At 41.9% G+C, this 11,901-nt stretch overlaps 1 protein-coding gene across 1 annotated transcript in view; it reads left to right on the plus strand.

Moving 5' to 3' along the window:
• The window catches only part of LOC114662329 (uncharacterized), a 59,654-nt gene extending 50,509 nt beyond the window's left edge, over positions 1–9,145 (plus strand). Inside the window, exons 14-15 of the mRNA XM_051934916.1 lie at positions 5,290–5,355; positions 8,547–9,145. Of these exons, the coding sequence (XP_051790876.1) occupies positions 5,290–5,355; positions 8,547–9,085 (605 nt within the window). The 3' untranslated portion in view covers positions 9,086–9,145. The remainder of the gene's footprint in view (positions 1–5,289; positions 5,356–8,546) is intronic.
• Positions 9,146–11,901: the final 2,756 nt, after the last annotated feature.

Consider the following 11,901-nt stretch of genomic DNA (forward strand, 5'->3'; position numbering starts at 1 on the left):
TCTCAGTGGTAATTTGAACAAGGAATGTAACATACTGTCATCCTTAAATGGCCGTTAATAAATTACATCATGAACAGACTACAGCAGCATGCTAATCACATGCTGGCAACATCACAACGTTGCTAGAACAGCAATGGTGGTCATAAGAAATTGTGATGATTGTGAAACAAAACAAAAATAAAAAGAAATATTTCTAAATTCTGACAAAATGTGCATCATAGAACATGCTGAAAAATGTGAAGATCATTAGAACATTTGAACAATCTAGATGAGAACAGGCCATTCAACCTAACAAGCTCACCAGTCCTCTCCACTTAATTCTTCTAAAATAACATCAAGATGAGTTTTGAAAGTCCCTAAAGTCCTGCTGTCTACCACACTACTCCATGTGTGTATGGTTCCCTGTGGAAAGAACTTCCTAACGTTTATGCGAAATTTACCCTTAACAAGTTTCCATCTGTGTCTCCATGTTCTTGATGAACTAATCCATATTACTAACCGAGAATGCTAAACCGGATGATGGACGCAGGCACATCCGGCCATGGGCCGTAGCTGCAAAAAGACGTACTGCGCCGGCGCAACAAACAGTCCGCGAGAGTCGGCTGAGGACCCGAGAAAGGCGGACAAAAGAGGGCGAGAGAGGCGGATGAGGGTCCGCAAGAGACGCAGGCGCAAAAAGAGTCCGAGAGTCCGACAAGAGCACAGAAAACAGGAGTGAGCACATACAGAAAGGAGTCACAAAAATGAGGCTCAACAAGCACCAAAATAAGGAAAAGGCACATAAAAGAGTACTCAAACGAGGGGAAAACACGAAACACATTGCACACGAAACTAAACACACCAAAAAAAAAGAACAGACGAGCGCACAATAGCAAGGCACGACCATACCCCCCCCCCCCCCCCCCCCCCCCTACAGGCACGGGACGGGACGGGACACACACCAAGAGGGGGATTCAACAAGCCCATGGAAGACCAAAAAAAAGAACACAAAAACACCCCACAGACCCTACAAGCAATGGACGGGACACACACAAAGAGGGGGATTCAAACAAGACACAGGAACACAAAAAGAAACAAAACGCTCGCGCAACAACGATCCCCCCCCACACATCCATAAGAAAAAATGTCTCGACTCCAAAAACGCAAAGCTCAACTAAAGCTTCTAACTAACGATGTACCTAAAAGTAAAAACTTTATGAACTGCATTAGATCCTACAATAGTTCAGAATGCTAAACCGGATGATGGACGCAGGCACATCCGGCCATGGGCCGTAGCTGCAAAAAGACGTACTGCGCCGGCGCAACAAACAGTCCGCGAGAGTCGGCTGAGGACCCGAGAAAGGCGGACAAAAGAGGGCGAGAGAGGCGGATGAGGGTCCGCGAGAGACGCAGGCGCAAAAAGAGTCCGACAAGAGCACAGAAAACAGGAGTGAGCACATACAGAAAGGAGTCACAAAAATGAGGCTCAACAAGCACCAAAATAAGGAATAAAAACATTACAGAGTACTCAAACGAGGGGAAAGCACGAAACACATTGCACACGAAACTAAACACACCAAAAAAAAAAAGAACAGACGAGCGCACAATAGCAAGGCACGACCATACCCCCCCACCCTACAGGCACGGGACGGGACGGGACACACACCAAGAGGGGGATTCAACAAGCCCATGGAAGACCAAAAAAAAGAACACAAAACCACCCCACAGACCCTACAAGCAAGGGACGGAACACACACAAAGAGGGGGATTCAAACAAGACACAGGAACACAAAAGGAAACAAAACGCTCGCGCAACAACGATCCCCCCCACACATCCATAAGAAAAAATGTCTCGACTCCAAAAACGCAAAGCTCAACTAAAGCTTCTAACTAACGATGTACCTAAAAGTAAAAACTTTATGAACTGCATTAGATCCTACAATAGTTCATTTGCTTTTAGTAAATATCAGGCCACCAAAAGGCAATGGCCCATACTGCTTTCGCATATGTGCACAAATACTGCATCGCATTGGAACAGTGCACCCTGAAACAAATCAACAACGCAAATATGCACAAATCTACATCCTAGATCCACATGACGCAAACTATCAATCAAAGTGCTGCATCGCAACAGGCACGGATTCAAAACGAAACACCTCCCGTCTCAGACATACGTTAATGGCAGCGAAGGCTACAACGGGCTTCTCACACAGCACAGGCAAATCGATTACAGCTCCAAAACAACACGTCCCAAATACTACACATGCAACAACGCGCCTCTCAAACGGCACAAGGAAAACATACACCAGGAAAATTCATTCGGATTAATGAATGTCATTTGCAATCATTGGCATTCACTTCACTTCCCTGAAGAAACAACTGGCAATACAAGTTATACATTTACACGTTGTTGTCAAAAGGGTCAAATTAGACTGCCTTCTTTACATTCATATACTGAATATCTACAGAAGATTCTAACTGACGATGTACCTGAAAGTGAAATCTTTATCAACTACATTAGATCCTACAAATCGGTATCCACTATGAACATTAACGGTGGCACTGCACGTGACATCCGTCTTGAAAAAATGTTGTTTATTGATGAATGTTCAATGACATGAGGTCACTTACTCAACACCATTCATAAACTTCTACAAACGTTTATGAATAATAATATTCGATTTGGAGGAAAGGTACTTTTATGAGGAGGAGATTTTAGACAGTGATTAGCTATTCTTCCAGATGCCATGCACTCAGCTATTGTTCAGTGCACCTTAAAATACGCAGACAATTGGCATTACTTTCAAAAGATACAGTTAGTAAAAAAGATACGATGTCCAGAACCAGATCATAACAATTGCTTATTACAACTGAGAGATGGTACACTCACCAATACAGATGGACTTCAGCCACATATTATTACAATTCCTCAAGCCTTTATCTACGACGACTTAGTTACAGAGACATTTGGAACAGCAATCTCATTAGACCAAATGCCCCTTTTAACACAACGCACTATATTATGTCCAAAAAATATTAATGTGGAAAACATTAATACTCAAGTCATTCCATTACTTCCTGGAGAGACACAACTCTTTCTAAGCTCTGACAAACTTGACTCTGATCACAACAATAACCATCTTAAATGACCTTACAAGTTCTGAGCTGGAATTACCTTTTACACTTAAACGGCGTGTACAAAGAAATTTTCAAATAAACCTTTACACTGTGCCACACACTTTATTGTTTGATTTCTATTTGCATCATCTACACCGTCACACTATTCTATATCTCATTCATACATCACGCTCTTTGTCATTCCCAACACCAGGGGTTGGCGAGCGAAGCCCACCCCACAGACCCTACAAGCAACGGACGGGACACACACAAAGAGGGGGATTCAAACAAGACACAGGAACACAAAAAGAAAGAAGACGCTCGCGCAACAACAATCCTCACCCCCCCCCCCCCCCCCCACACACACACACATCCATAAGAAGTGACACCCAAAGCCACATATTCTAAAGTGAACGTCAACACCTTCACACTAGACAGCATAGGTGGATCTCCTTACAATAAAGCACTATTAACCGTTCAACTGCAGAAAAGGAAACATATTAACAGTGACTGCGATCCTCCGGAGTGGCAGCAAATCTGTTAATAAATGGTCGTACATGTCACTCAATATTCAAAATACTGGTCCCAATCACAGAGACATCAGTATCCACTATGAACATTCACAGTAGCAATGCCCGAGACATCCGTCTTGCAAAACTGATAATTATTGATGAATGTACAATGGCATCCAGTCACTTACTCAACACCATTGATAAACTTCTACAAACGTTGATGAATAATAATATTCCCTTTGGAGGAAAAGTTCTTTTATTAGGAGGAGATTTTAGACAATGCTTAGCTATTGTTCCACATGCCATGCGCTCAGCTATTGTTCAGTCCACCTTAAAATACGCAGACAATTGGCATTGCTTTAAAACAATACAGTTGGTACAAAACATGCGATGTCCAGATCCAGAATATAACAGTTGGCTAATACAACTGGGAAATGGTACACTCACAAATACAGATGGACTTCACCCAGATATTATTTCCATTCCACAATCCTTTATCTCAGACGACTTAGTAAAAGAGATATTTGGAACAGCAATCACATTAGACCAAATACCCCTGTTAACACAACGCACTATATTATGTCCAAAAAATATTAATGTTAATCACATTAATAACCAAGTCATTTCATTACTTCCTGGAGAGACACAGATCTTTCTAAGCTCAGACAAAGTTGACTCTGATGACGACAATGAACATATAAATTTCCCCTTAGAATATTTGAACACTATTAACCCTGCCGGATTACCACAACACGACCTTGCCCTTAAAAACGGAACAATAATCATGCTATTAAGAAACCTTAACACAAAACAGGGTTTATGCAATGGCACACGGTTAGTCGTCAACACCATGACACGCAATGTTATTCAAGCGACAGTTCTTACAGGATCACATGCTAACAATACTGTTCTCATTCCTAGAATTGACCTTACAAGTTCTGAGCTAGAATTACCTTTTACATTGAAACGCCGACAGTTCCCCATTAAACCTGCATTTGCCATGACCATCAACAAATCACAAGGACAAACCATGGACAAGGTTGGCATCTACCTCTCTGAACCCGTTTTTGGACATGGACAACTTTATGTTGCCTTCTCACGTGTTCGCCGTTCATCTGACGTTAAAGTTAAAATTATAAATAATCCATGCCAAGGAAGACTCATTCAAGGACAAGACACCATCTTTACTACTAATGTTGTATACAAAGAAATATTCCAATAAAACATTAATATATGACAAACACTCTATTTGTTATTTCTATGGGCATCATCCAAAGCTGCACACTATTCTATATCTAATTCATACATCTGACTCTTTCTCATGTCCCAACGCCAGGGGTTGGCGAGCGAAGCGAGCAGAGGGCGGAGCCCCCTAGTTTTAAATAACAGTCTCGAGCCACTGTACTAATTCCCTTCATAATTTTAAAAACTCTAATTATGTCTCTCCTTTTACTTGAACTGAAAGGTTCCACTCTTTGAATCTTTCCTCAATATCCATCATCTGTAGCCCTGGAATCAGCCTAGTTGCTCTTCTCTGGACTTTTTCCAGTACTGCTATGTCCTTTTTATAGCATGGAGACCAATACTGCACACAGTATGTTATACTCACCAGTGTGTTATAAAGCTTGAGCATAAATCACATCACAATACTTATATTCTGTTTTTCTTTATTTGTATTCAGAGGTGACAACTCCAAGCAGCATCTTGCAAGATGAACAACTGATGAGTCGAAGTCACTTCTTACAATGTAAGTCCATTCTTTATCTTTAAATCTGTTGCCAGAGCCTGATTACCCAGCGCAGGGACATTGTGGACATGACCTCACCAGATGTAGGACAGATCCCAGTCCTTGACAGGGCACTAGTCCATTGCAGAACACAGTCTGTCACACACACACACAAGTAGGAATTTCATTATACTCCATTAAACATGAATTGGCACATACTGTGCTCGCTTGTGCTAATTTTAAAGGCTTCATTAAACACACAAGTCTTTAGAATGTCTGAAGAACATCAAAATGGACACAGATATTAGGAGAATGGGATGATGCCACCTCCATCTCCTGGGGCTGTGAGCCAGCAGCATTAACTTGTGCCAATTTTTTTTTTAATTTGCTCTATTGAATTTTAATATCCTAAAAGCAGTCTGTCTATTTTTCTATACCTTCAAAAGTTCAGAATCTAATGTGAAGGTGTGATGGTGGATGACACTGTTGGGTAGAATGTTATCTCAGGGTTATACTGAATGAACTGAATGAGTTTGGAACCACTAGGACACTTCCTAGAGTTGGACGTGCACCTGAAATGAATAACTGGGCAAGAATGACTTTGGTCAGGAAGGTGATCAAGAACCCAATGATCACTCTAATAGAGCTTCAGAAGACCCTCTGCTGAGAACCTGTCAATCATATAAAAATTGTGATAAAAGGTTGAATATCATCTCACTGAAAAGCACAAGAGTTAGGAGGAATGAGTCATTTTCTTGTAGAAGGGTCTCTATCTACTTTTTGAAACCCTCACTAGTCTGAGTGGTATGTTTCCCAGGGTCTTCATCATCATCACACCCCAAACTCGTGCATGTTGTGACACAGAAACAAAGACGAGGAAATAAAGAGATTTATATGGCTGTCTGGAGCACAGTATTAGATGTCCTGCTGTGTTGTAAAATAGCAAGCCATACTCTTTTGGGTGTTAAAATGCTAACCGTGAATTGTCCCCCATAACTGATCATTTAGTGCTAAGTGAAAGAAGGAGACGGATGTAAAAAATCTTACAAATGGTGAGACTTCAACCTGGGGTGACATAGTGGTGCATTGGAAAGGTCACCTTAGGTGACGCCTGTGGTGGAAAGAAGACTGGAGTTTCAGGAAAAGGAGAAGGGGTTAACAAGTGAGAAAAGACATTCAGTAAAGAGTCATCTATACATTTGATGGTGGGCAGAAAGCAGGTTTACAATCTCATAGTTACATGATCTGATACATTTAGTGATCCGTTGTTTTCCAAAACTCATTTTCCATTAAAAGAGAGCAGTTATATTGGATTCACAAAGTAATTCATGTTCTCTACACATTATTGTGCTATAGATTTAAAGTTAACTTAGATACATTTGCCATTTTTGCCCATCAATCTACACTCAATAACCCATAAGAACAAAGTGAGAACAAGCTTCCAGAAAGGCGTGCACATTTATTAAAAATCAACAACTGAAATCTCTCTTTCATATCAGTCTCCAAACCATTTGTTGTGGCCACCAAGCTGTGGTCTGGTGCCTTCTGTGTGCTTTGATTCTCCTTGAGATGTTTCTAGAACTTGATTATAGTCCACCTGTGGCAAATTGAACTGATTGGACATCATTTACAAAAGCACAAACCTATTCACGCTGCCTGTCAGGACAAAAACCAAGCCATGAAGTCCAAGGAACTCTCTATGGACCTCCACAATCAGATTGTGTTGAGGCAAAGATTACAGCAAGGGGACAAAAGCATTTATAAAGCTTGGAGTTTTCCCAGGAGCACTGTGACCTCAAAAATTGTGAAATGGTAGGCCTTTGGAACCACCATGTCTCTTTCTAGAGTTGGTAGTCCACCCAAATGGAGTAAATGGACAAGAGTGGCCTTGGTCAAGGAGGTGAACCTAATGGTCACTCTAACAAAGCTTCAGAAATTGTCTGTTAAGATGGAGGAACCTGTCAGAAGAACAACCATTTCCACAGCGCTCCATCAATCAGGCATTTATAGTATGGCAGATTGGCTATATGGACGCAACTCTTAATTAAAGTTGGACTTTGCCAAAAAGCATTTATAGGGCTTTGACAGCATGAGGAAAAACATTCTCTGTTCTAATGAGACAAAAATTTAACTCTTTGGGACCTGCTCATCACCTCTGCCAACTGGTGAAGCATGGTGGTAGCAGCATCATGCTATGGGGTGCTTCGTAGAGGCTGGGACAGGGAGACTGGTCAGAATTGAGGGAAGGATGAATGCAGCCAAATACAGAGAGAGGTCCTTGAAGAGAACCTTCTCCAGAATGGAACAGTTCACCTTTCAGCGCGACAATAACATGAAGCATGAAGACAAGCCAACAAGTTTCTGATTGTCGTTGAGTGGCTTAACAAAAGCCCAGACATAAATCCCAAAGACCTTGTGTGGAGAGACCTGAAAATGGCAGCTTACAGATGCTTGAAATCCAATCTAATGGAGCTTGACAGGATCTGCCAGGAAGAATGGAGTAAAATGTCCAAATTCTGGGCGTACTAAGCTTGTGGAGATTTACCAAGAAGACTCAAACCTGGAATTAAAGGCCAGAGGGGCTTCAACAAAGTACTGAATTAAGGGTCTGAACAGTTATCTGAATGAGAGATTACAGTTTTTAATTTTTTAAACATTTGTAAACCTTTCTGAAAACATGTTTTCATTTGGTTATTATGGGTTATTTGAGTGTTAAATGACAAATGTATCCATTTAAAGTTAAATCTATAAGACAATAAGGTGTGCAATAAGTGAAGGGGTCTGAACACTTTCTGAGTCCATTGCACATTAGTGAGACCCCAGCTGTGCTTTGCTTTTAAAGCTATGATAAGGCATCAATCCGTCCTTTACACAAAATTAATTTCAATGTTAACTAAAATCTACGCCAACAACACTGGGTGCAAGCCAGGAACTGACACTGCCCCAGCAGGGCACATTCGCTCAAACATCTACACTCACTAATGCAGGCAAAGGCACGACTCATCAAATCATACAACCAGCATGTCTTTGTGTTGTTGGGGGCAAAGCAATCTCGTAAAACCCAGTATGTACAATCAAACTCTACATGGGTTCTGATTGGTCAAAAATAATTTAAAAGCTCCGGGACAGCAATGCTATCTACTGTATGACCATTTTCACGTGTGACAACCCATTTGCCTAATTCACTTTACCGTCTTCTTTAATTCCTTCAGACTCTTGTGAGGTTACATTAGACCCCAGCACTGCACACAGAGATCTCTATCTATCTGAAGAAAAGAGGAAGGTGACATGGGGGTCCGAGACCCAATACCCCGATCATGCTGACAGATTTGACTGTTGGAAGCAAGTTCTGTGCAAGGAGAGCCTAACTGGAAGGCGCTGGTACTTGGAGGTGGAGTGGAGTGGCTACTCGGTTGTCATTGGAGTTTCGTATAAAGCGATCAGTAGGAAGGGACTCAGCCTGGAGTGTGTGTTGGGAGCTAATGACAAGTCCTGGAGTTTGTGCTGCAATGACTCCTCTTATTCAGTTTTACACAATAACGAGGAGACTGAAATCATTGCGCCCTACTGCTCCAGAATTGGTGTGTACCTGGACTATCCCGCTGGCTCTCTGTCATTTTATAGCGTCTCAGACACAATGACACTCCTGCACCGGTTTACGGCTTCCTTTGTTGAGCCCCTCTATCCTGGCTTTCTGGTTGAAACTGACTCCAGCTTAACAATCTGCCGACTACACCAGTCTGCCCAGTGACTGCGGCTGTTCTTTCTTGCAGGCTGCTTTCAGATCTTTGGGTCAGTGACATTTTTGACAAGAAACAGAAACTGAGGAAGCAACAAGCACAGTGAGCCATGACCAAACACTGGTCAGTTCCAGAAGCAAGTGGCGCCCAACGTCTCTGAAACAAAATAAGTCTATATGGCTCAAGATTAGAATATGTATGAATGGAAGAGCAGGAGGATATAAACCAAACAAAATCTTGATCACTTTGAGGCCAAAGTTATAAATATTAAGTGTAAATCTTCTGGTAATGCCTGTGTAGTCTTTCTAATAATATTAAAGCACAAGATAGTGGATTACCAGCCATTACTTTTTAGTAGAACTGAGTATACCATGGGAAGAGGACTATGAGGAGGCAGCATAACGGAAGACCAGCAAATACAACGCAAGGGCAAATGGTGGCAAACCTGACTGTTTCCAGTGCAGGTGAGCTATCAGAGATTTCCTGCACAGCCAGTGTGAAATCTGTTGACCTTGATGGCCAGGACAGAAGAACAGTAGGTCAGAGTTTGGGAGAGGCAGCAGAGACAGCCTCTTGTTGGCTCTGGTATAAGAGAGAGGAGATGAGCTGGAAGTCAGGGGGAGAGGAGCAGTGAGCTGGTCACCAATGGTGATCCATCAACTGGAGATTGTCACTCAATGTTACTAGGACACCACCTGATGACCTCTTCTCCTGGCCAAGGCTTCAACTAGTCCAGCCAACACTAGTGTGGAGGGCATCCTAGAGAAATATGAAAATCTGGTGCATTGTTAGTCATAGGATCCTATATGAAGTTCTTCTTCTTCCTACTCTACATAGTTTCCCACTTGGGAGAGAATAAAGGGAACAATCAAAGGGTAACATAGCTTTTTGTAAATGGAGTGCTTTGAGTGCAGTGCACATTAAAAAGAATTATATAGCATTTTGTCTTATGCATAACATGAAGAGACTGCTGAAATGTTCAAGTGAACAAGCAGAATGTTCCAGGAGATACAGTACAAGAAACTGGCTGATGTCTTGTTCTTTCATGTACCAGTTGCCACGTACACAATTTTTCATCAAAGAGTAAGAGCTGAACTGAAGAGATCTTGAAGGACAAGTTGAGACTTTTATTTGGGTATGTAAGCCATTGAACCAATCAAGAGTGTATGCAAGCTAGTAAACCAATCAGAGTAAGCATTAACTAAGCACTGCTATGCAAACACAGTTATCTATAAGAATGACTCTGTCACTGTTCTGTGACCACTCTCTGTTCAGGGTCCATCCTTTAGCAGACACACCTGGGATGGGGTGCTCACTCTTCATGAAGAGAAATTAAAGATGCATAAACAAGCTTCCTCCTGCCTGGTTCTTCAGGTTGATTATTTTATATTCAAAGAGGTCCAAGTTGAGGACAAAATTTTCATTCTTTAATGTATTTATAATTTAATTTCTTCCACACACTTCTATGTGGGGTCGATGTGCTCGATCAACCGTGTCCATACAGCTTGGTCCCGCAGTCCCCAATCAAGCCCCTTTCCTTCAGATCTTCTTTTACTTTATCCATCCACCTCCACTTTGGTCTCCTTCGCTTTCTCTTCTGCTGTACTTCCATCACATGTCCATACCACTTCAATCTACTTTCCTGTACTTTCTTAGATATCTCTCCCACTTTTGCTGTACCTCAGATGGTCTCATTTCTTGTTCTGTCCTTTTTTGTAACTCCGCACATCCATCTCAACATTCTCATTTCTGCCACGGCCAACTTCTTCTCCTGTGCTCCCTTTACTGGCCATATTTTAGCTACATACATCATTGCTGGTCTTGCCACTTTCTTAAAAACCTTACCTTTACCCTTCACCTTAATTCATTGATAGTACAATACTCCTACCTTCTTCAAATTGTTCCATGTACATTGCACTTTATGGGTAATCACTGCTTCTAATTCTCTATCTTGGGCTATTGATACTTAGATATTTAAAATTATCCACTCTTTTCAGTAGCTCTCCCTGCAGGCTAACATCTGAATCCTGATCATCATTAAACCTCATAGATTTTGTCTTCTTCCTATTTATTTTCAACCCATAGGCTCCTACACCAAGTGCTGTCACATAATAGACACTATTAATTCCATAATACAGGTGCCTTGTATTTATGAAGGCGACTCAAGGGACAGTGACCATCATTCATTGTCCATTTCCACTTCATGAAGCCAATTGAATGCTTTAAAGGTTCATGATAAGGTCACAAAATAAGGTGTAATAGCATGCATCCTTACTGCCTTATGTACTGGTAACACACAACACAACACAATCCAACCTCTGCTCCTTAGGGACAAGCTGACAGAGATGGGAGTTGATTCATACATAGTGGCATGGATCGTGGACTATCTTAAAGACAGACCTCAGTATGTGCGTCTTGGGAACTGCACGTCTGACATTGTGGTCAGTAACACAGGAGTGCCACAGGGGACTGTACTTTCTCTGGTCCTGTTCAGCCTATATACATTGGACTTCCAACACAACTCGGAGTCCTACCATGTGCAAAAGTTCGCTGATGACACTGCTATCGTGGGCTGCATCAGGAGTGGGCAGGAGGAGGAGTATAGGAACCTAATCAAGGACTTTGTTAAATGTTGCGACTCAAACCACCTACAACTGAACACCAGCAAAACCAAGGAGCTGGTGGTGGATTTTAGGAGACCCAGACCCCTCATGGACCCCGTGATCATCAAAGGTGACTGTGTGCAGATGGTGCAGACCTATAAATATCTGGGAGTGCAGCTGGATGATAAATTAGACTGGACTGCCAATACTGATGCTCTGTGCAA

Source organism: Erpetoichthys calabaricus, chromosome 12 (assembly GCF_900747795.2).
Source record: "Erpetoichthys calabaricus chromosome 12, fErpCal1.3, whole genome shotgun sequence".
In the NCBI taxonomy this organism is placed as follows: Eukaryota; Metazoa; Chordata; class Cladistia; order Polypteriformes; family Polypteridae; genus Erpetoichthys; species Erpetoichthys calabaricus.